Here is a 23,503-nt window from a genome sequence, read left to right on the forward strand (position 1 = left end):
CTCTCTGGGAACCTGTGCCAGTGCTTCAGCACCCTCATCATGAAAAAGGTCTTCCTTATATCTAGTGTGAATCTACCCTCCTTTAGATTAAAACCATTACCTCATCCTCCTCTAAGGTAACAGTGATATTAATAATCAACAGCAGAGAGAGCACAGAAGGGAAAAAAACCCTCTCAAGTGACATAATTTGCCTTGGACATTTATTCATCAGGGGGCTCGGCACGTTGCCATCAGTGCTGAGAAAAAGGTATTTTGAGTATTTATTACATTCTCTGACCTTTCTGGAGCTGATGGATGCCAAGTGCAAGATGAAAACCCACCAGCCTCCAGACGGTAACACAAACCCTTGAGCTTGTGATATTAATTCCTGTAAGAATACTAAGGGTAATGATGTTTCTCATCAGATAAAAGGTTAGTTCGAGAAGGAGGGAGAAAAAACAGCCAAAGATGGGAAACAAACAGGCAGTTTTGGCTGGGCTATGAACAAAGTACAGAGAGTAGTTTTAGCCCCTGCATGTTACGTCACACCTTAGTAATTGCAGTGACCATGTTGTCTGAAAAGCAGATTCATGCCCAGCGTGCAGTAACCCAACTCCATATGCTCTGGAGAGATATTGCATTTATTCAGACCTGGGTTGCTCAGTGAATTGTTCCACAAATCAGGAACGCCCAATGCCAGCTTCTTCATTACATTTATACACAAAAGGCACAAGGCAGTACACTCCCACTTAAAATGATTGGTTGTAATCTACATATAATTATAATATTTGCTGTGTCATCCCTTCTAATCACTACGCATGCTCAGAGCAGGATTCCTCACCTGGGACAGGGTCTTTTTGACCTGTGGGTGTGATTTGTAGTATTATAATGCAGTAATATTCCTGAAGTTCACTTCAGGAAAAGTTAATTTCATTGCCAAGTTGGTTAGTCAGATGGTCACTTTGCCAAGCTGTTAAACAACTCATCCTTGCTACAACCCATCCCAGATGATCTCCTTTGATCTTGCAAACCAAACCGGGACCTGGTTTTATTCATGAATGCCTCAGTTAATGAAGGTCATCTTGACCCAGGCTCAAGATGCAGTAACTATGACAACCAACCACAAATGTACCATGTCCGCTTTCCTATATGCTGCTACTGAAATAAGAACCTGTCAAACTCCGATCTGTTTTTCTGTGTAGCGAATGTAAAGAACTCTTGGTCTAGAACCCTTTCATCGCTAACATTGGAATAACATACATCTTTGTGAGCACCACAGATAACCATGCCCAAAAAGAGAGTTAATTCAGCTGTCTTCCACCAGGCTCGTTTTCATCACCGGGGGCATTACAGCTTTTGTACATGATTGTATTTAGCATTAGTAAATAGCAGTAGCATGGCACGGGAGGGACCACTGGCTTTTTATTACTTGCTTAGTTACAAACTCCTACTGAACCTTACTAAACCATTCTGTCTCTTGTGGAAAATAACTCCTATCACTCAGGAGCCTGCAGGGATCGATGTGGTGCCATCAGTGAAGTTCTCAGATGTTAAATCAGGCCAACCCCTTGTGAATGGGCACAGAAACCTGTTGTAGCCATTGATAAACCCTCCTTGCTCTGCAGGGAGATGACCAGGTTCTTGGGACCTCAGCATGCATTCCCCAGCCAAAACCCACTCGTGCAGGGAGTAAGCACACAGGATTCCTCCCGCTCCATGCCCTGATATAGGCTCTTCCCACTGCTCAGGCCTTCAGTCCTGACAATTACTATGATTCTTGGGAGGAGAATAATCAATTCAATCAGAAATCGGTGCAATGATAAGCAGTACCAAATGCTGCAGCATTCCCTTGTTTTAACGTTGGGATGTGTAAGGAAAGGGAGCTCCTTTCTGCTGTGTTGGCTAATGTGTTCTATAAGCCATAATCCACTTTATTACAGAAGAATCCATATTATTACAGAAGCTCCATCTGCATCTCTGTGCAAGAGACCAGCGGCAGAAGGGAGCAAGGTGCCCTGCCGCTGCAGGAGGCAGCTTTTCCGCTCAGCCCTTTCTAACAGGGCACAGAGGACGCAGCACCGGTCCCCGCTGCACTGTTTACTCCACACCAGGACACGGCCCCATGGCCGCCTCCCGCGTCCGAGAGGCCAAGGACACCCGGTGTAATGGCCTGTGCCTCCCGGTGCAGCCGCTGCAACGACGGCCGCTACTCCGATGGAGGCCAACACAACGACGCTCTTGCCACCGGGATGCCCCCCGCGCATGCGCGCTCTCCTCCACCTCCTCTTGGGTTATTCCACCCCGCCTCTCAGAGGGGAGGAGCGGCGTTATAAAAGTGAAAGTTTACCCTTTTTTGCACCGCCTTTAAGTGAGTAGCGACGCTCCTGCTTCTGATAAAAAAAAGCACTTTTTGTTGTTTTACAGTGAGTCACTCTGCGTCGGATTAAAGGCAGGACGGGAAGCGCCCCTTGGCAGTGTGCCCCCGCCTCCCTGCGCATAGGCCGGTCGGGTTCGTCACCTTCCCCGCTCCGGAAGGGGTCAGGGCGGGTGCTGCGGGGTGGTAGGAGCCGGTCGCTTCCCGCCTCAGCCCCTCGGCCCCGCCATGCCGCCGCCGGGACAGACCCAGCTCCCGGACTGGGACGGCCTGAAGCTCCAAGTGCGGACCATTATCGCCTCTCACCGCGTCGTCATCTTCAGCAAGAGCTACTGTCCCTATTGCAATAAGGTGAGGCGGCGGCGGCGGGAGGCACCGCGGCGGGCGAGGGGGTCGGTCCGCTCCTTGGAATGGGCCACACCGGGTCGTGGGGGGCTCTTGGAGCCGCTCTCCTTGTCCCGCCGTGAGGATGACGCGAGGCCTGGCGCGGCCCCAGGGCGAGGCGGGACACATGTGCCCTGAGGCGCTCGCTGGCAGGCTGGCGGCCCGCCCCGGCGAGGGGAGCAGCGCTGAGGGGATGCTGCGCCTTGGGGGTTGCAGAGCACAGAAACAGCGCTTTATCTGTCCCACGTAGGCATTAGGTCCTGACCCCTTGGGAACCCCCGTTTCAGTCTTGAAAAGAGCCTAACTGGGGCCGTTTAGAAGAGGAAAAGAACTGGTGGCTCTTTCCCTTTGTCCCGTGAGTGAAGGCGGAGATGCACGTGTGGGAGGCTCCACACAATGTGCTTGTTACCAGCTCGGCAGCTTTTGTATCTGTTATTTGATGGCCATAGTGCTGGTTGTGTTGCTGCCTCACTGAAAGTTTGAGCTCTGCATTTGCGTTTAACTTGGATAAAGTTGTGTCCCTAGGGAGGGACTAGTTCAGTTTCTGCTCTTTAAGCTAGATGGAAACTACGGTCTGTAGCAAGATTGTAAGTTCTAAATGCCAGCCATAATGTGTGCTTAAAAAACCCAAGCAAACATTATTGGTTACTTGTGATGTTTAAAGAAAGGTGTTTTTCCACCCCTGGTTATGCAGCAGTATGACAGGGTAGCTGTAACTGGTGAGCCAGTCATTAAAGAAAACCAGCATCTTCATTAGAATATTACAGTACAGCACTATAGTCATAACCCATCCAGCACCTGGGTGTTTGTAGGTATTGTGATTCTTGGATGTTTGCAAAGAGCATGTTATGAAATGCTAAGTTAAACCTCATAATACCACATGTGATGTGGCCATGGTGGAAAAACAAAGGACTGAGTCTTGGTGTTCCTCAAGGGAAATGACAACCAGGAAAACGCTCAGAAGTTGCACTCACATGTGTAAGTTAGGTTTAGCTCCAGTAGCTGTTGTCAAGGAGGAGATACGACCTTCATATAGGAAACTTAGATGACTGTATCTTCTCTCGCTTGCAATTTAAGTGAGGTTTTGGGAGGGAAGCCTCTGTGTATGAGAGGGTAGGCAAACCAATCAATGCCTTTCTCTCCAAGACTGTTTTGGCAGAAAGATAGTGTAGCATTGTAGGCAGCTCAGATCCTCCTAAAATGTACTTACTTACCAACTTAGCAGAAGTTTTTAGCAAATGAAGAGTTGGAGACTTGCACAAGTCTAGTCCAGTTGACAAAAATGATATGTTTTGTTGAGAAGAGAGATCCTTTTGGTGAGAACTTCGGTGCTCTTCATTGAGAAATACTTAGTTGTGTCAGTCTATATTGCTCTGTGTGCTTTTAGTGTTTATGATTGCTCAAGTGTTGATATGCATGACACTCATTCCAGTGTTTTTGAGATCATACAATGGCATAGTAACGTCTTAAACCATCTGTCTCTATTATTGCAGTGGGGGCTAGGCTAACACAAGGAGCTTAAGGGAAATACAGACTTGATTACAGCCCAGTAATTAAATTCCAGATTCATGTTCTTTCCTGTATTTTGTTCAGAGCTTCTCCATTAGGCAGGAGTGCTTGCTTCAGGGAAACAATCAGATATGAGGAACGTTATCTCTGTTGTCTCAGAAAGGGAACGAATGAATATTGTGAGTGGGAGGGCCCCCTCTCACATCCATTTATAGAGCTGAAAGACTCTATATGAATCTTTATGCAGGAAGAGGTGATAAACAAGGGGGAGGAAGAAGAGCTGATTGCTCTTGTAGGTAGATTTTCTTGGCCTACTTTCCTGTTTGGAACAGAAGAGAAAGATAATATAATGAAGAAAACATGTAGAAGAGGTATATATTGCAGAGGGAGAATTGGAAGAAGAAAGCTTAGGAAAGGAAGGCACACATGAGACATCAAGTGATACACCAGAGAAATATCTGCAGTGGTGTAAGTATTTGCCACCCCTCCCACCATAGGCTTAGAAGATAGTGAAAGGAATGGGGAACAGTAGGTAATGGTGATTGTCATGGCAATCAGGAGGATTGGAAGAAAGCAAATGTCACCCCAGCTTTCAATAAAGGCAACAAGGAGGACTCTGGGAACTACTTCAGGCCAGTCAGCCTCACCTCAGTCCCTGGAAGGGTGATAGAATGGCTTATCCTGAGGCCATCTCTAAGCACGTGGAAGACAAGATGATCAGAAGTAGTCAGCATGGATTCAGGAAAGGGAAATCGTGCATACCCAACCTGATTGCCTTTTCCAGGGGCACAACTGCCTGGATAGATGAGGGAAGAACAGTAGTTGTTGCTTACTTGGCCTTTAGCAAACCACTGTTCTTGGCCAGGGGATAGGACAAGAGGCAGTAGGCATTAACTAAAACACGGGTATCTCTACCTGAACACAAGGAATAACTTCACTGTGAGCATGACTGAGCACTGGAATAGGTACCTGGAGAAGTTGTGGAATCTCCTTCCCTGAAGATAATCAAGAGCCATCTGGAGACAATCCTGAGTAATGTGCTCTGGGTGAGCAGGACGATTGGGCTAGATGACCTGTGGTGGTCCCATGGCTCAACCATCCTGTAATTCTGTGAATGCAACGTTCTTGCTAGCTGATCTATTCTGTAGAATTAATGAAGTGGATATAATTTGAAAGTGTAGTTACAGCTTGGGTACTTAGCCTGTAATCACACAGTTTTGAGTTCTTAAAGACAGATGGATATGAATAGTGTGCACTGTTCGTGCCTTTTAACGTGGATGGTTGTTAGCAATGTGCTTTTGGTAGGATTAATTGAAAAACTGATGATGTTTAGCACTTCTTCAGAGAACACTCATGCTCTAAAATGACCTAATTTGGGATGTGGAAGGATTTCTTTATTTCAAATGGAGGTAGCCGCGCTGGAAGAAAATTAAGATTATGCTTTCCTTTAGAACAGCACTGCAAATAAATTCTCTAAATGAATGAAGCAGTTGCTTCTGTTCAGTTTAGCTGGTAGCATGGCCAGGCAATTGTGCAGTCCTGTTTCTGCATATGAAATTTATTGTTCACTTGCTTTAGCCAGGCAGCAGTGGAGGAGGGTGTGTGTTAGAATAACTTCCTTCTCATAACTTAACTTGACTGTTCCTTAGTTTCTCACCACCCTAAAGAGATTTAATATTTAAAAAAAGATAGAAATGCATAAATAAAACACGGGGGTTTAGCATGAAGAATTGCCATATCTGAGCACTGTGATACACTGAAATTATTTTAAGAGCAACAACTGTGGCTGCATAGAACTTGCAGGTTATTCTAGTTATATGTTATGCTGTCACTGATTTTGTTCTTGATCCATAGGGGTTGCTGGTCATTTCAGCTGTAGCTATTATAGAATGTTAGCTGAGAGGTGAAACAGCAGACCTAGGACATGCCATTATTGCTTTACTATATGAAGCATATTTTGAACCTGCTTGGCAACCCTAGTTGCAGAAAGCATTTCCAGGAAGAGTTTTCTGATCTGTTAGACCAGATTCTCAGTTTCAGAGAAATTATCTTCTGTTTAATATTTGGAAGGTTTGCTAGTCTCTTTTTGTGACAACTGGAAGGGTCTACTAGGTAAAGAGGCTGTTGCATTGGTCAGATGGGAAGTAAGTGGCTGTATCAGTGACCGTGCAACCTGGTATCCTGTTTCAGACTAGAGAAATTCCATTTTTGGGATTGGGATATAATGAAGGAAATTTCCCAGTGTCCTCCTGAAGTTTCCAGCACTGTGAGGCTCAGGAACAACTTGACCTGCATTTGTAATTACTTTTGAGCTAAAAGGTTTCAGTGGAACTTTCTTTCACTGGTTAGTCTCATCTTTTTTGATCTCCTTTTAATTTTGGCTTTGTCACTGTCAGCTGACAGCGAGTTCTCCAGTTTATGTATTGTGTGGAGGTTTAGTTCCTCTTCATTTCAAAATTGATTTCTGAGAAGTGCAGTTGTTGCTGTTTGTTCCAGTGAGTATTTCCCAGAAATCATTTCCTGTTCACCTTACCTAGATATTACTACATATCTAGTATACATATAGTGTGTGTATATATATATATATATATATATAGTGGATGTTATATTTCTACTCCTCCTAATAGTTTTCTAAACTGAACTAATCTGTTGTCTGTGCCCTGTATTGAAGATTTCATAACTGGTCATATACTTGTTACTTTTCATTAGCACAACACAAGCATGTTCTATTCATAAGCATGAAGTACAATATTTACTTATAATTAGGATGCTGACATCCTATATCTAGTATACATATAGTGTGTGTATATATATATATATATATATATAGTGGATGTTGTATTTCTACTCCTCCTAATAGTTTTCTAAACTGAACTAATCTGTTGTCTGTGCCCTGTATTGAAGATTTCATAACTGGTCATATACTTGTTACTTTTCATTAGCACAACACAAGCATGGTCTATTCATAAGCATGAAGTGCAGTATTTACTTATAATTAGGATGCTGACATCCTCATTCTTTACAGTGAGGGTGGTCAAATGTTGGAACAGCCTAGAGAGGCTGTTGTATCTCTCTCCTTGTAATTACTTAGAATTGGAGTGCTGGAGCAGCATGATTGACCATTGTGTTTGGCCCTGCTTTGAGCAGGGAGTTGGATTAGAACTAATGCAGAGCTTATTTTTTTTTATATTATGGTTGATATATGGTGTTGTAAGAAACTTGCAACATGGTTGGCAGAGAATACAAACACTGTATGTCTGCATAAAGCTGAAACTCCAGCAGAAAGCACTGGAATACTCAGCCTTTGGGCAAAGTAGCTCACAGTAACGTTAAAAACGTTTTATTCATCATGTGTTTGACATCTTTAAGTTTATTAGATGTGACTCAACTTACTCTTTCTTAGTGAAGTGCTGTCAATAAATGTGAGGTTCATCACAAAGCTGGTTGTAAAAGATTTATTCTGAATTGGCAGGAACTTAGTGTGCTTCATTGTTCAGACTCCTGCTGGCAAGTGGATCCATCACACAGACAGTTAGTGCTTCTTGCTAGAGCTGTTTTCATCCAGATAGTTATGCTTAAAGCAGGTAGTTTCTTTACACATTGCCTTACAATATCTATTTGCATGGTTAAGTCTGCAAATTATATTTCAAAGGAGTAAATACTGCCATATATAATTTTAAGTCCTGGGCCATGAGGTATGGCATTGTCCATCTGAAAGGACAGTTCACAATTTCAATAGTGCCAGTTTAACAGATAATGTTACTCTAAAAATCTCAGTTCTAAAAGGCTTCCTGATTTGAATCTGGTAATGGCACACTCTGTCCATCCAGAACTGATGATAGAAAAACACCAGGACGCTGCTAGGGAGGTGGGGGCAGTAAATCTCAACTAAGTTGTCATTTAGGATGTTGGTGTTTTGGGTTTTTTTTTCTTTCAGACTAGCTTCTTTATAGAGTTATTTATTGCTCACTTCTGAATGCATAAAATGGGTTTCTAGGACACGTTCTAGGGATGCTGTGTCTGCGTTTATTCATGGCAATGCAGGAAAAAAGCAGCCTTTTAATGACAAGAGCATCTTCAAAATGCTGCTTCTGCTTAATGGAGAAAAGGAGCTATTCAAAAGGTTAAAAACCATAACTGTTACCTTCTGATATTAACTTTGAATGTATCTCATAAGCAAGATATGACTGATTTAGTAAAACAATGGCAAACTAGTTAGAATCACTCCTTTCTGAACCTGGACGCTGAGAGAGATGCAGTTAAAACAGCAAGCTGAAAATCAGAGCTGGAAAGCAACTGCAAGAGATGATTTAGTCTTGTCCCCTGTGGTTCAAACACTTCTGATGTGTACTTTGAAGCCAGCCACTGATGAAGATTGTCATGTACCTAGGCAATATATTCCAGTGTCTTGCTCTTAAGAAAAACTCCTGAAGTCTAATCTTTTGATGGGGTTGGAGACCATTAGTTCATACTCCACCACTGCTTCTCCTCTTCCTTGAGGTAGTCGATTATTTATTTAGACACAGCTCTTTAATTCCCTTCTTTTCTATGTTCAACACAACTCAGACTCCTTGCAGTAGTTGTTCCCTGCTTGAACTAAAACTGTTCTCATATACACTGTGTTTGGGCTTTTTTATTTTGCATTTACTTGACACTGTTTTGTGTTGCACCTTACCCTCCCTGTTTTCTTCCTTATTACTGTCAAGGAATGTGGCTGTTACTTATCTCTCCTCTTGATGTTTTTTCCATATGGCAGTTATTCTGCAGCTAAGCAAATTGTATACAGGAAGTAAAATAAAAGTAATGAAACTTGTTTTGGAAAGCTGCTGTGATCTGAGGGCCTTTGAGCAACCTGGTCTAGTGTCCGTGGCAGGGGTTTGGAGCTGGATAGGCTTTAAAGTTCCTTCCAACCCAAAGCATTCTATGATTCTATGTCCATTCATCAAGTTTACTCTCAGCTGTCTATCAGGTCTTGTGAAAACACTGCACTGGCACTGTGTCTGTTTCTGTTGTAGGTGAAAGAACTCTTCCGTTCCCTGCATGTGGAGTACTATGCATTGGAGCTTGATGTAACTGGTAAGTAGAAGAAGGAAAATCTATCACGTGCTGCTTAATGTAACTAAAAATGGATGCAGGACTCCCTAAAGCTGCCTTGAACTAATTGGAGGATATATAAAACAATTAAAATAAATTCTAATATATGGGGCTATAAAAGCAATTAGGCTTCAATGGATTTTTAATATAGGATGTGTTTTCTAATATAACTGAAGGCTTTGACTCTTTGTGTACAAGTCATCAGCTGATAGAGGTTGAGAGATCTGATTTCCCTCTGAGAAGCTTTGTCTTTTGGGAAAAAACCTGTGATATCTTTCCTTCTGCCTCAGGTTCTTTTGCGGTGCCTTAAATGAGTTGCTAATGTTTGACTTGGTATAGGAGTGACCTTCCTAGAGAAAGTTGCTGAGTCACTGCAGGGCAGGGTAAATTCCAGTGCCTTGGCTGTTGCTACTTTGAGGTTGTGGTGTTGTTTTCGAAGCCCAAGCTGCTTCAGCTTTAGTACATGTATAGCTACTTATGCGTAATGTACATAATGCATGTAGCTTTTAATGTAGCTTTATGAACAAGTAAACTCATGTCTGCACTGTAGGTAAACTGTTGAATGTGTAATATTTTTTCCTGTACAAAACTTCATGTCTGATGCTTAAAGTGCTAATACTTTCTGTGTGTGTGTTTTGTGCCTGAGCAGTGTTTGGAAAGTGCACTTGTTTATTAATCTGTAGCATCTCTTTTTACTGAAAGTTGTGATACTGTGAACTAATTACAGCCCAAGATATGCAAAGTACAATGCACAATATTTTTTCCTGGAACTCCTCAATTAATAATGTATTTCCCTTATAATTACTCTGATTTCTGATAATAAGAAGGAACAGTCTTGGAGTAAAAACATTTTAGTGATTACTGTAAACTCTTGTTCCTACATTTACTGCTGAGAGGTCCAAATTGAGCTTGGTCTGCAGGTGCTGATGGATGATTTAGGTGACAGGTCAGGCAATGATAATCTTAAAACTGGAAGGTTTAAGACTGTGGTGGGTAGAAAAAGTCTGAAGGTGGAATTAGGGTAAGTAGAAGAGTCTTGCAATTCCCATAGCCTTATAATGCAAAGCTGCTGGGTGAAAGTACATGCATTTACACAGCACATACTCCCCAACCAGACAACTCTCATGAAAGAAAAACTGTTATGATACCTGGAAAAGAATTTTTGTGTAGTGCTAAATGTGACACTGCTAGGAAGAGGCCGATAAGACTCCAGGAAAGATAGGGGCTAAACTTTGTTACTTCATGTTTACTCCATTCTGTAGAATTATAGCTTGAATCACACAAACATCCTTGGTATTTAAGCATGCTTTTTTGAGAAGCAGTTTGTGAAGGCTTGCTTATATTCAGGAAGTCTACACATGGCATGCTTATAAGAGTTTTCTTGGCAGGCCTACAGTATGTTGCAGTCCAAATCTTTAATACTTCAGGTTGTTTTAAAAGCGGCCTTCTTGCAAATTGTTCTATAATGTACCTCTTTCTTTTATTCTTAGCTGATGGCCCCAGCATTCAGCAAGTGTTAGTAGAACTAACTAACCAGCGGACAGTGCCTAATGTATTTGTGAATGGAACTCACATAGGTGGCTGTGATGCAACGTACCAGGTAACTTTAAAATCAGCTGGAAGTAGACAAAACTACAGAATCAATTTTCTATTTGATCATGATTGCATTTTGTGGGACACATCAGGCTGGGTGATCTGGGTCAGAGAAGGGAATGTCAGGTTTTGTTTGCTCACAACTGTGTAGTGATTAGATTTTTACTTTTCTCCCAGGCTTATCAGGATGGATCCCTGCAGAAACTTCTTGGAGATAGCAAAGATGCAGAACCCTATGATTATGACCTCATTATTATCGGTGGTGGCTCAGGTGGACTTGCGTGTTCCAAGGTATGACATGAAAATTGCATTAAAGAACAGGTTGCATATGAAACTTCTTCGGTAGTCTCTGTTAATTGCAGTAGTATGAAACAGGCTGTATTTTGATGGCTACTACCATTCAACTTGTTATTAAAGTGCTCACTCAGGAGATCGTCTGTGTGGACCAGTTTCTAGCCAGTCTATTCAGGTCTCAATCCTAATAACAGGCTTTAGGTTTCTGGCTAAGGGTGGGACAAAGAGTTTTTAAGTATTTCCTCTTTATGTGTACATGTGGCACTTTGTTTCCAAATGGTAATCTGGAAAACCAAAGGCTACTCTTGAAGTGCTTTTGACTGATTAGGATTCAGGATCATCAGTTATCTAAACTGAAATGCTTTCAACTGTTCTCTCAAGGAACTGCTTCACTTTTTAGTTCTCTTTCTGGAGAAAGAGATTGTGTACCTCTTGCACAATTAGCTGTTGTTCAGAGTACCTCAGGACCTAAGGTTTGGAATAGGTTTTCTACCTGAAGGATTTGAACACACTCTCACACCTCTCAGCCATGTATGTTAACCATCAGTCTATGGTTTGGGTATAGTAATGTTGTCATTGACAGCCTTGGCAGTTGCTGTGCAGCCTGCTGCAGTCATCTTAATGACCTTCTCATGGGTATTAAAACTGTTGCAGTGTTCTCCAAAATCACCTTTTCTGTAGGCTGCATGTGTCAGGTTCCATCATCCTTCTCACAGGGCATGTGCTTCAGTCCTCTGTGCATCTTGTTGGGCCTCCATTGGCCTGTCTCCAGTTTATTAATGTCACTCCTTTTCATTCGTGAGCATGCCTAGTCAGTCCTGCCCGCCTGAGAGAAAAGGAGAGCTAACAGCATAAATATTTGAGTGACATAGAAGATGACTGTATGCTGATAGATCTCGTGCCCTCTTCAGATCACAGCATTTGTATGATATGGGTGCTGCACTGAACATAAGCATCATTCAAAGTTTGAAAGAAGCTAAGAGTTTCTGAGGGATTTCACTTCTTATCTAGTGAAGGAGGTAGGAGAGCCATAGATGATAATGAGACTAACTAGCCAAGGGCCCTTCCATTAGTGCTATGTATACTGTGACCATAAAGGAGCAGAGAGGCTTTCTTGGTTCAGGAATGCTGACTTGTCTCTGTCTTTTATAGGAAGCTGCTGGCTTTGGAAAGAAAGTACTGGTTTTAGATTACGTTGTTCCAACGCCTCTTGGAACCTCATGGGGTAAGCTTCTGTGAACTTGGATTTTATGGTGTTGGAGTGCCAGTGTTACATACCGAGTTGTTAGATATTATAAACTGTTATTAGAAGTTGTGGCTGACTCCCTGTAATTCTGGAACATGGATGCCAAAGGAGCTATGTTCCTTGCACGCCTGATTTTCTGGACAGTTATTTCTGGTTTGTGCATTGCTATCACTCAGATGTTCTTCTAGTTCTGTTCACTTCACAATGTCTTGTTTGGGGGGGAGGCGAGGGTTGTCTTTTAGTTAATCAGTTTCATGGACAACTGATCCAGGTTACCTCTAGAACACTATGACTATATGGCTGTGCATTTCTCACCCTTACATAATTGAAGACAGTTGCTCTTTAACCTTGTTAATGCTATTGCAATTGAGAATGAGTAAGGGAATTTTATTGGTCAAGTTTTATCGAGTCTAGGAATGAATGCCCTTTCATAGCTAAGATTTAAAAGAAATACATGTTTGAAATACCACATAATAGATGATACTGAACTCTAGGTTTTTTGCTTTGCTTACTTGCTAATCTGACTATAATCTGAAGCACGTGGCAGTAAGTGTCCTGGTCTAAGACAACACACTGTACCCTTCTTGGTTCAATGAGTCAAGTCATCTTTTAAACTGAATCAAACTCGTAAGCTTTGTGTGTTCACTGTATTTTAAAATGTCTCTTACAACAGAGATTTCATATTATTTGTGTGGCTGTACCAGACATCACCAACTGATAATCACTGATGGCTGATTATACAAAGCACATGATAGGAAGAACATAAATATTGTGTTCCTACAGGTAATAACATGGTTCTTTCCATCTTAGGTCTTGGTGGCACATGTGTAAATGTAGGTTGCATTCCAAAGAAGCTAATGCATCAAGCAGCGCTTCTGGGTCAGGCACTCCAAGATTCAAGGAAATACGGATGGCAGTATGAAGAACAAGGTTAGTAAGAACACAGAGGGCAGATCAAGACAGTGTACAGATGAGCCTTTCAGCTTAAGTTCATTCTTGTACTTTGGATTTGGTAAACTAGAGGCAGAGTTCAGTAGCTAAGTGAATCGGAAGGCATCCTCATTCTTGAGCCATAGAAACCTCAAGGGTTGCAATGTTGAATGTTTTGCACCCTATATTACCTGAAAACTTCTAGAATGGGCTTATTTCAGATAGTGACACATCAGGTAAATATTAGCATAGTGGAACAAGAATTTAGTATGTATCATCATTACTACTGATAGTATCTATTTTTTTTAAGCATGATGTGCAGTGACTAAGACTTCAGTTTTTCCTTAAGGATTCATTGTGCTTTGATTTCCTTAAACACAAAATTACTGTCTTGTTTCAGTTAAACACAACTGGGAGACCATGGTAGAAGCAATACAAAACTACATTGGTTCTTTAAACTGGGGCTATCGAGTGTCCTTAAGGGAGAAGTCTGTGACGTACCTCAATTCATATGGAGAATTCGTTGAACCGCACAAAATTAAGGTATGTGCTGTGTTTAAAGCACTTAGTTGGGAGGGAAGACTCATATTCTAAAATGCCTTGTAAAGCCCAACAAATAAAAGGCCTCATTGTGACATTGCCAGTTTTAGTCAGCTGAAGTTAGACTCATTTGTGAAATAAGTTACTGATTCAAAGTATTGTACTTTAGTACATACCACAGTGTTTGCAAACCTAGTAACTGTTACGTAAGAGTAATGTGGAGAGGGATGTTTGACAAGGGCCTGTAGGAATAGAACAAGTGGGGGAGCTTTAGCTGTATGATTTTGCCACTTGGGAAATCTTTGTACTACAGCATAAAATCTGAAATGGAATTCAGATTAAGCACTTGCGTAAGGGCGCTGCTGGAACCTCATGCTGTATCAGCGTAAGAATTCAACTGTCAGTTTTGCAAGACAAAACATGTGCTGGCAAGGTTGTAGCAAGGTTAACTTAGAAGGAGAGCATATTGAAGGCAACTGGTTCAGTGGGTGTAATTGTCTGTTTTCCAAATGAGTTTATGAAGGCTGAATGATGTGTGTTTCAAACCAAGTGACCAGTATTGAAAAGACAGCAGTATGCTCAGCTTGCCTCGTCTACCAGCTGTTCTAGTGTCCAAGCATGCAGGTCATCTGCATAAGTGTCTGCCTAAGGACACTTAATATAAACTATAAATATAATAAATATAAATGAAGTAGAACAGGAAGACTTTGAGCAGGAGGTTGGACTGAATGATCTCCTGAGATCCCTTACCACCTGAATTACTTGGTGACTCAATGGGAAATTTCCCTTTGTCTGTGTTGGAAAGTAACTAAGGAGCAAGAATGAAGTTCCTACTTTGAGATGCATTGGCAAAATGAAATTTCCCAAGACCTTGTGGGTCCAGAGATCATATTGGTTCGAATTCATTTCAGCTTAAGTCTTCAGCCCTCTGAAATAATGTAACTAGATGCTTTGAGTTTCTGCATTAGCCTAAGAACTTATTTGTGTTACTCTGTCACCAGCATTGTGTTGGAAAGTGGGAGGCCGGAGGGGCTTAATTTGCTGTGGCTTTTTATAGCTTGAAAGTAAAATTATGAACCATTCAGTGTAAATGAGTAGTTGAAATTAACAGGATTCAGAGTAAATGATTTTAAGTGCTCTAATGTCAGGAAAGCCTGATAGTTTATGATTGAAACCTGTTGTTCTTCAGTGACCTGTGTGTATTCTCTAAATGCATTAGTTTGTGTTGAAATTGCTTGTTCTTGATTCTTAACAATAGCTACAATATTTAAGGGAAGAATTGCATATTTTATCTTATGTTAAAACCTGTTCCTGTGATAAAGAGTGTCTTAACCGTGTTTCTGTAAACAGGCAACTAACAGAAAAGGACAAGTAACCTATCACACAGCAGAGACTTTTGTCCTGGCAACAGGAGAAAGGCCTAGGTATCCGGGTATCCCTGGAGATAAAGAATACTGTATTACAAGGTGAGATGAAAAGGCAAAACAGCCTGAACTTCCTCAGCTCTAGTGTTCACAAAGACAAACAAGCTTGTCTTGAAAGAACCTTGTAATTTACACTTGTTTTCTTTTTAGTGATGACCTCTTCTCCCTGCCTTACTGCCCTGGCAAAACTCTAGTTGTGGGTGCTTCCTATGTGGCTCTAGAGTGTGCAGGATTTCTTGCTGGTCTAGGTATGGATGTCACAGTGATGGTGCGGTCCATACTCCTTCGGGGCTTTGACCAAGAAATGGCAGAAAAAATAGGTGCTTACATGGAAACACATGGTGTGAAGTTCATCAAGAAGTTTGTACCTGTTCAGGTCAGTGCTTGCTTTGGGTGTCTTCTCTCCATGCAAAACTACTTTAAACAGCACAGTCAAATGCACATGGTGTCTGAGAAGGCTTTGGTTGTGTACACAAATAAATGTTTTATGAGATTAGGCTTTTCTTCCTTCTGAATGATGGATTAGTAGGTCAGGGTTTGAAGTGACAATGTAAGTGAGCTCTACTGCTTAAGGCCATTCTAAGCTTACGTATATTTACACAGGTTGAACAGCTGGAGGAAGGCATGCCCGGAAGACTGAAAGTGACAGCAAAGTCTACTGGAGGAGAACCAGAAATCTTTGAAGAAGAATATAATACTGTAAGCATTTCTGGATTTGAAATAACTGAACATAGAAGCACACAACGATGTCTTAAAATACTTTAAAAGTTGTTCAGGAAAAAATGAAAGGGAAATCTTGCTTGAAAAGTTGTTTGTATAAAGCTGGCAGAAACAAATACATGAAAATAATATATTCAGTTGAGCCCTGTCTGAAGAATAGATGGAACTTTACGTAACTGGCATTTAGTTCTTATGAATTCCACTTCCGTTTGCTGCATCTCTGAAACAAGTTGCACACGGAGGACCCTGTACTGTTGATGGCTCTTCCAAAATGTATTTGGCAAGAATCTGCTTCACTGCTCTTCAGAAAAAGACCAAAGGAAATGTTCTGCTAATTATGATTTTCTTGTATAGAATTACTGCATTTAATTATTTTGGTTTTTTTTGGTTTTTTTTTAGGTTTTGCTAGCCATTGGTCGTGATGCATGCACCAGAAATATTGGTTTAGAGACAATTGGTGTCAAAATCAATGAGAAGTGAGTATTGCTCAGTTCCCTTAACCCATGAATGTGGTGATTTTTCTTTACATCTTTAACAATATCTAACAATCCTTATACTTTTATTATGTTTTTAGGGTTTTTTTTTTTAATAGAATCATAAAATAGTTAGGGTTGAAAAGGACCTTAAAATCATCCAGTTCCAACCCCCCTGCCATGGGCAGGGACACCTCACACTAAACCATGCCACCCAAGGCTCTGTCCAACCTGGCCTTCAACACCACCAGGGATGGAGCATTCACAGCTTCCCTGGGCAACCCATTCCAGTGCCTCAACACCCTTACAGGAAAGAACTTCCTCCTTATATCCAATCTAAACTTCCCCTGTTTAAGTTTGAACCCATTACCCCTTGTCCTGTCACTACAATCCCTAATGAAAAGTCCCTCCCCAGCATCCCTATAGGCCCCCTTCAGATACTGGAAGGCTGCTATGAGGTCTCCACACAGCCTTCTCCAGGCTGAACAGCCCCAACTTTCTCAGCCTATCTTCAAACGGGAGGTGCTCCAGTCCCATGATCCTCACTCATACCTAGCAGTTATGTGAACCCTTAAAATCTTTTCTTTCCTGGATTTAAGTACAGTTGTCCACTGAACTCCATTTCTTTTATATATATTTCATAAAGAAGTATTTTTTGTTAAGCACAGTGGCCAACAAGTAGAAATTAAGAAATAGATTTAATACATTTGCTTAATTTGCTTAGAAACTGCAGTTTAATATTCTGCTAAATGAAACATTTAATTCAGCTCATGGCAAGTCAGTTCAGAGACTTAAAGAGGGAGCAAACTTCTCGCTTCCTACCGATTCACAGTATCACAGTATCACAGTATGTTAGAGATTGGAAGGGACCTCAAAAGATCATCTAGTCCAATCCCCCTGCTGGAGCAGGAACACCTAGATAAGGTCACACAGGACCATGTCCAGGCGGGTTTTGAATGTCTCCAGAGAAGGAGACTCCACAACCTCCCTGGGCAGCCTGTTCCAGTGTTCCGTCACCCTCACTGAGAAGAAGTTTCTTCTCAAGTTTAAGTGGAACCTCTGGTGTTCCAATTTGTACCCATTGCCCCTTGTCCTTTCATTGTTTGCCACTGAGAAGAGCCTGGCTCCATCCTCGTGACACTCCCCCTTTAGATATTTATATACACTAATAAGGTCACCCCTCAATCTCCTCTTCTCCAAACTATAGAGACCCAGCTCCCTCAGTCTTTCCTCATAAGGGAGATGCTCCACTCCCTTAATCATCTTAGTTGCCCTGCGCTGGACTCTCTCCAGCAGGTCCCTGTCCTTCTTAAACTGAGGGGCCCAGAACTGGACACAATATTCCAGATGAGATTCAACTTGTTTCCTGTTTCTACCTGGTATTGGTGCAGAACTGGTGCAAAGGAAGAGGCAGGATTCTGTTGTTCAGGAGAAATATTAAGATCAGGTTGCAGCAGCTAGCAACTTACTAACTCAACTTGAACATGTGAGTGATATTGCAGCCTTTTTTCCCCATAGAGAAAATGTACGTTGTAAGCTGTATAATAACCAAGTAGAAAGATCATAAGTCCACAGAAGTCTGAGTAACTTCATTGTCGTCAGACGCACACTGTTGCTCATGTCAAAACTGGCCCACAGAATACTGACTCCAGCCATGTGTCACTCAGAGGTAATTGATGCCCTGAAGAGCGTGCAGTTGAAGTAACAAAAGCAGAAGCATGTTTAATAAAACATGCTCAGTAGTTAGGATAAAATCTTGGTAGTAGAACTTCTCCCCTTTGTGTTTTGCTGAGCGCTGAAGAAGGTTTTGATACTCATCTCAATTCTCTTTTCTGTATGTTTTAAAGGAATGGGAAAGTACCTGTAAATGATGAAGAACAAACCAACGTGCCTTATGTTTATGCTATCGGAGATATACTGGAGGGGAAGCTTGAACTTACTCCAGTTGCCATTCAAGCAGGGAAACTGTTAGCCCGCAGGCTTTATGGTGGCAGTTCCACAAAGGTAAGGCTACAAGAATACAACTTATTTCTGTGCTTTTTTGCCTCTAAATAGCAATTACACAAGTTGATTTGTCCACTTGTCTGTGGGCACTGCAAGTGTTCAATAAAAAAACCCAAACAGCTCTTCCTGTTATATGTTGTATAGAACTTGCATAGTCTAAATATGAATTTTGTTCTTTATTTTAGTGTGACTATATCAATGTACCAACAACAGTGTTTACTCCTTTAGAGTATGGCAGCTGTGGGTTACCTGAAGAAAAAGCCATAGAAGAATATGGAAAGCAAAACCTGGAGGTGAGAGCACCAAACACTTGTTAACTTGTAGCCTGAGCATGTCTTTTTCTTGAGCCTTGCTGCTGTACACTCAAGGCATGATGTTAAAACAAGATTAGAAGGCTAGCTAGACAGGTCTGTGTTCATGGAAGTGGTGTCATCTGGCTGACAAGGTATTGGACTCCCAGATATCCAGGACTGGACTTCATAACTTTAGAATTGTATGTAGCTATTGCATGCTGCAGAGAGCCATTTGACTTCAGGCCAAACGTGGGTGGCCAAACTGTAGGTGGCTTTTTATCGTGGCTGTGAATTAAAGACAGTGTACCAAAGTGTACCAAAGTTGGGATCCACTTAAGTGTACCAAAGTTGGGATCCACTTGTCTTCTTTTGGCTTGTTTGCTGTGCTTGAACTGGGAATTAATTTCTCCTTGACCTTTTTTTGTGGCTATAAGAGCATCAGGTGTAACTTCCCTGTTTTATGGGAATTTCTGGCTTTGCACCTCCTTGAAGAGTTTCATTAAAGCTGTTTGTATGCCTTGTGTTTGATTCCTTACATCTTTCAACCATATGGCTATTTAGCTTCTACTTTTAACTGTTTTGAAGAATAGGTTTAAACTTGCAGTAACTAGGTATTAATTTTGTATTAGTGAAGCACTTCTCTTTCTGAAAGTATGATCTTAGGATACTGTGTCTTACAAGTATTTAAATCAGGAGTGCATGGTTTGAGTAAAGTATTCCTCTATTGGCTTTTGGAGAATGAGCTGTTTGGGTTGTGGGAACAAAAATCACTGTCTTGCCTAGTGTATGTTATGAAAACCTGGTGGGTTAAATATCCAACAACCTATTTGTGAAAGCATTAGAAATCAGAGTTATATCTGAATTCATCAAATTCTAATGCTTTTTTTCTTGTCATCCTCCCCTAGGTTTATCACAGTTTGTTCTGGCCACTTGAATGGACGGTAGCAGGCAGAGATAACAATACTTGTTATGGAAAAATTATCTGCAATAAACGTGACAATGTAAGTAGCAGGCTGGAATGGGTGTGCTGAGTGTAGCCTGGAAATTGCCTTTCAGACCAGCCAGAAGACTTAAATCTTTTATTTGGCCTCCTGAGGCCAGCTCTACCCATTCTGTTAACAGAAGTATTAGTTTTAGGAAGTCTAATCAATCTGGAGAGAGCTGATTTGTTTTGGTTTGAGGGGTTTTTGGTGTAACAGCTGTTTGAGCAAGTGGTAGCTTTATATGTTATGACACTTCATCCAGAGTTCCTATTTAAGGATAGGTTTGTGAAGGAATTTGCCAGGGTTTTTATTCCCAGTGGGTTTTGAATAACTTCACTGTCTGGTGTCTTGCTTCACATTTCTGAACCTTGTGTTTTGTGCCCTTTGCAAAGGGCAGAGTTTTGTATAGTCAGTAAAAACCTGGAAAATGTGTGCTTGGTCCTAGAAAAGTGATGAGAAATAGGAATTTCTACTGATCAGTAGGTTCTTGTTGTTGCAAAAAAGAACAACTTCTTTCGTTAGCAACAAAAGTGCCAATGCTGGCTGGGAGAACAGACAAAGGAAGATCTTTGGTGTTTAAAATTACTTTGGAGAGAAGGAATGATAGGATGAAATAGCATGGCTTTAAAGCTTGGAGGAAGCAAACTCACTGTTCCTTATTAGCCCCCTAACCCTTTCTCAAAGACTGCAAAAAGGCTCGAAGTTCTTCTTGTATTGGAGCCTCCCTGGGAATGATCTGGATTAATTCACTTCTTGTAACAGACTCTGCTATTGACCTGCTTCTACAACATCTGTTTTTAGTGTAGTGGGGGTTACATACGAGAGCTTTTGTTAATCATTACCTAGTACTAACTCTGGTTTTGCTTTCACCTCTCTAAAGAATCGTGTAATAGGATTTCATGTTCTTGGACCTAATGCTGGTGAAGTCACCCAGGGTTTTGCTGCTGCAATAAAATGTGGTCTCACCAAAGAGTTGCTTGATGAAACAATTGGTATCCATCCAACTTGTGCAGAGGTAAGAGAGGGGGAGGACACAGCTTGATTTAAAACAAAGATTACTATATTGTATTTTGAGATTTATGTAGTATTTGCTTAACTTATAACCACACGCTATTGATGTGTGATAGAAAACGTGTTTATTGCGCGCTGCAGCTTGTTTTCCATTGTAAGAGTTCTAAGAAATCTGGCACTGTTACTTTACAATAGCTGTGCGGGTGATAATACAGAGCAACAATAAATAAGCTGTCCTTTTGGTGCCTTACAGGTGTTCACTACAATGGATATTACAAAATCATCAGGACAAGACATCACTCAAAGGGGCTGCTGAGGCTAAACCTGCTGCCTTACGTGTTTTCATGTTGTGCACACTTGGTTCTGTGGAAGCCCAAATACAACTGCTTTGCAGCAGAACAAACACTTGGCATCGGTACCCCTGTATGTAGTGCAGCGGGGAGCGGTGCCTTTGTGAGGCTTCCTCAGCAAATAGTGGTGCAAGTGGAAACAGTAACGCAGCAGGGAAATCTTGAACTGTAAATCTTGGCTTTGTTTGGAATCAGCACTACTGTGCTTTTATGATGTTCTAGCTCGGAACCTTACTGTGAGGTGAGCTACAACTGATGGCTGCCACTCAAAGTTGGGAGATCACTTCGTCTGGTTCGTCTGGTCAGATGACTGAACTCTTCCTGAAGGAAATTAAGTTGCACAAAGTAAAGCTAATGCTTCTAGGCTTCATTGTCTTGTACAAATGCCTGAGATAGAGGACAAATGTATAATGGAATGATTCTTGCCAACAGTTTACAGTTGATTGATTTATCTTTTTGGATGCATTTTGTTTCATTTGTCTGTTCATTTGAGGCAAGATGGCACAGGGAAGGTGCAGTGTTGAGCAGTGCAGTTCGAGCACTGGTCTCTCACTTCATCCAGTCTGAAACTGTAAAGTAATCTCAGACATCGCTGCTGTTACATTTGTAGTTGTTTGACCTCAGGTGATATGTCTTTAAGATAAAAAATACAGGTGTAGGCATCTTGTGTGCCAGAGGTGAAGAGCATAAGCTCAAGAGACTGGTGCTGCTAGTCTCAGATCCAGATTCAGCTCTGTAATGTAAAACATGACAGAACCCAGAACTGCAAGTCCGTGCTCCTACGTGGAGTAATGAAGTCTTGCAGGGGCAGGGTCTGAGAGTAATCTGTCCCACTAATACAGTAGGTGCCTGCCCATGATGATAATGATTGTTGTATAGAATTTCTTCGAAGCATGTATTGCAGCAAAGAACAAGCTCTTGGTGTGCTGTCATGCTTTGTGTAGTGTTATGTACAGTCTGTACTCTGAAGCTTTCTTCCACCCCCAGCATTCTGCTCTGGGGGAGTTGTGCTTGAATTTAGCTGTTTAGTTTTGTCCAAAGAGATGTTTTGAAAGACTCTTCTGAACGTTGTATGATAGTGAACAAACAGTTTTTAACTATTTAATCTATGATGTACCATGGGATTTGAATTCAGTTCAATAAACAATGCATACAACAGTCCGTGGTGTCTGACCTCATGCTTTGGTATCGTGTGCTTGAGATTTTATTGTGCTTCCATTACGCTATCACAGGCAATACTAAAACCTCTGGAGACTGGTGCATGCTGTAACCTTTCAAATGAAGAAACAAGTTGTCTTGCAGCCTCTGGGGGCTTGCTCAAGAAACCTAATGTGCTTCTATTTTGGTGTGCAGAATTCTGTCTGTTCGAACTGAGAAGTTTCATACCACTGCTGTATATTCCAGGAGAACCTAAATGCTGATGTTGAAGTGTTAACTGCAACATAGCTGAAGGATGCTCAGTAGAATCTAGCTAGAGCGTTAGCAATGTCTTGCTGGTGTTGAGGTTTATTGACTCTTGGAGACGGAGGTTTTGCTGTGGGTGCCTAATCGTACTGCTGAATGTTTTCACTTGACAGTGAGGACATTTGCTGAGCTTCTGGTGTTGTTTTGCTCCAGCACTGTGGGGAATTCCATCTTCTGGTCCCATGGAAATACTCAATAGAGCATCTGCAGCAGTGACTTGAGCGGCCTGAAAGTTTCCCCCTTAACAGTTCAGAGGTTATAGTTTGAAAAGGCATAATAGTAGTGTACAAGTAACCTTAATCTGAGTTGAAGTGGATGAACCAAACTCAGCTGTTTAAAAAGGGGAGATAAGGGTGGACAGCTAATAGCAGGTAATATACTACAGACTTTGCACAGTCTAAACAGCTGAAATGGAAGTTGGCTGATAAAGCATTCAAGAGGCTTTTTATGATGAGACACTGGTAATGGCAAATTTCACCTTGTCTAGCCGTGTTGAAGTGAAGGAGGAAACAAATCAAGTCAATAAATCCCTTCCTGAATTTACTATTAGTGAGCACTAATTGAGTTTTATCTCGAATTCAGATTTGATTTGCAGGTTCAAGGTAATTGATCAATAATTACCACTTGCATATCTGTAACTGTACTAATTGCGGATGTTCGTTATGTCAGCTTTGCCCAGGCTGTCAGCGCTCTAAGTGATACTTTACAAGCATTGAGCACTCCGTACAATTAGCTTTTAAGCCTTAAACTCTCCAGTTAAAATGTACAATAAATAGCTTTGAGCAAGAGCAGTGGCTTAAGTGAGCATAGTGCTTGTGTTTCAGTAGGTGCTATGACA

At 41.5% G+C, this 23,503-nt stretch overlaps 1 protein-coding gene across 2 annotated transcripts; it reads left to right on the forward strand.

Annotated features, from left to right (window-relative positions):
* Nucleotides 1-2,468: 2,468 nt before the first annotated feature.
* Nucleotides 2,469-22,362, forward strand: TXNRD3 (thioredoxin reductase 3). Of its 2 annotated transcripts, XM_061357157.1 has the most exons (16): nt 2,506-2,704; nt 9,262-9,322; nt 10,831-10,940; nt 11,111-11,224; nt 12,380-12,452; nt 13,284-13,403; nt 13,804-13,946; nt 15,294-15,409; nt 15,518-15,743; nt 15,971-16,066; nt 16,487-16,563; nt 18,408-18,564; nt 18,750-18,857; nt 19,763-19,858; nt 20,721-20,855; nt 21,105-22,362. In XM_061357157.1, exons 1-16 carry the CDS (start codon nt 2,582-2,584, stop codon nt 21,165-21,167), a joined length of 1,818 nt encoding a protein of 605 aa, XP_061213141.1. In that variant the 5' UTR covers nt 2,506-2,581; the 3' UTR covers nt 21,168-22,362. The 2 variants fall into 2 exon arrangements, 1 of the variants encoding a protein (XP_061213141.1); XR_009726102.1 differs by lacking the exon at nt 21,105-22,362 and having other exon boundaries at nt 2,469-2,704; nt 18,793-18,857; nt 20,721-20,763.
* The last annotated feature ends 1,141 nt before the right edge of the window (nt 22,363-23,503 follow it).

Source organism: Neopsephotus bourkii, unplaced genomic scaffold (genome assembly GCF_033783945.1).
Source record: "Neopsephotus bourkii isolate Nb327-2 ecotype Australia unplaced genomic scaffold, CSIRO-AGI_Nbou_v1 NB_887, whole genome shotgun sequence".
Lineage (NCBI taxonomy): Eukaryota > Metazoa > Chordata > Aves > Psittaciformes > Psittacidae > Neopsephotus > Neopsephotus bourkii.